Source organism: Salvelinus sp. IW2-2015, linkage group LG19 (genome assembly GCF_002910315.2).
Source record: "Salvelinus sp. IW2-2015 linkage group LG19, ASM291031v2, whole genome shotgun sequence".
In the NCBI taxonomy this organism is placed as follows: Eukaryota; Metazoa; Chordata; class Actinopteri; order Salmoniformes; family Salmonidae; genus Salvelinus; species Salvelinus sp. IW2-2015.
In genome coordinates, this window is record NC_036859.1 from 36,120,745 (window position 1) to 36,122,274 (window position 1,530).

The 1,530-nt window shown below is 42.1% G+C and overlaps 1 protein-coding gene across 1 annotated transcript in view; it reads right to left on the reverse strand.

Moving 5' to 3' along the window:
* LOC111978896 (sodium/potassium-transporting ATPase subunit beta-3-like) overlaps window positions 1-1,530 on the reverse strand; it is a 26,505-nt gene that overhangs the window by 21,352 nt on the left and 3,623 nt on the right. Inside the window, exon 2 of the mRNA XM_024009144.2 lies at window positions 877-1,005. Within this exon, the coding sequence (XP_023864912.1) occupies window positions 877-1,005 (129 nt within the window). The remainder of the gene's footprint in view (window positions 1-876; window positions 1,006-1,530) is intronic.

The window sequence follows — 1,530 nt, forward strand, 5'->3', positions numbered from 1 at the left end:
CACATTCATAATCCATACATTACACATTCATAACCCATACATAACACATTCATAACCCATACAAACACATTCATAACCCATACAAACACATTCATAACCCATACATACCACATTCATAACCATACATTACACATTCATAACCCATACATAACACATTCATAACCATACATAACACATTCATAACCCGTACATAACACATTCATAACCCATACATACCACATTCATAACCATACATAACACATTCATAACCCATACATAACACATTCATGACCTATACATTACACATTCATAATCCATACATAACACATTCATGACCTATACATAACACATTCATAACCCATACATAACGCATTCATAACCCGTATATAACACATTCATTACCCATACATTCCACATTCATAACCTATACATAACCCGTTCATAACATATGCATAGGTAGCCTTTAAATAAAGTGTATAAAACAGCAGCCGTATAGTACAGTGCCTACTGGGTAATATTGACCAATAGTAGTCCACAGGTTTCTCAGGTTTCTCAAAGTTGACTACCTGTCCTGAACCGACAGAATTTGGGCTCAAAATCAACAAAATACAGCACTTCTTGGATATTAGTTTTCCCTCAGAATGACCCTGTGCTTTAATAATCTCCCAATAATCAATAATCGTCCAATCTGATCAATTTAATGATTGATTGAGTGACTGACTGACTGATTGATTGATTGGTGATTAGATTTATTGGTTGGTTGGTTGGTTGRTTGATTKATTKRTTGGTTGGTTGGTTGGTTGGTTGGTTGRTTGATTKATTKRTTGGTTGGTTGGTTGGTTGGTTGGTTGATTGATTGGTTGATTGAATAAATCATCTACCTGTGGTGCTACTTACCTGGGTGTGGCACCCGGTCGCGGTACTTTGGCACATAGTCGTCTAGCGTCAGCAGCATGACCCAAATGGTGAGGACGAACATCCCAGCCAGGAATGCATAGAACACCAGGTAGAACAGGAGGATGAGGCCTGGGGAGAGAGAGACAACAGGCGGACGCGAGAAACAGGCAGAAGGACAGACAGACAGACAGACAGACAGACAGACAACAAGCAGAAGACAACAACAAGAGAGACAGACAGACAGACAGACAGACAGACAGACAGACAGACAGACAGACAGACAGACAGACAGACAGACAGACAACAGACAGACAGACAGCAGACAGGACAGACGACAGACAGACAGACAGACAGACAGACAGACAGACAGACAGGACAGACAGAGACAGACAGCAGACACAGACAGACAGACAGACAAGACAGACAGACAGACAGAACAGACAGACACAGACAGAACAGACAGACAGAACAGACAGACAGACAGCAGACAGACAGACACAGACAAGACAGACAGACAGACAGACAGACAGACAGACAGACAGACAGACAGACAGACAGACAGACAGACAGAGACAGACAGACAGGACAGACAGACAGACAGACAGACAGACAGACAGACAGACAGACAGACAGACAGACAGACAGACAGACAGA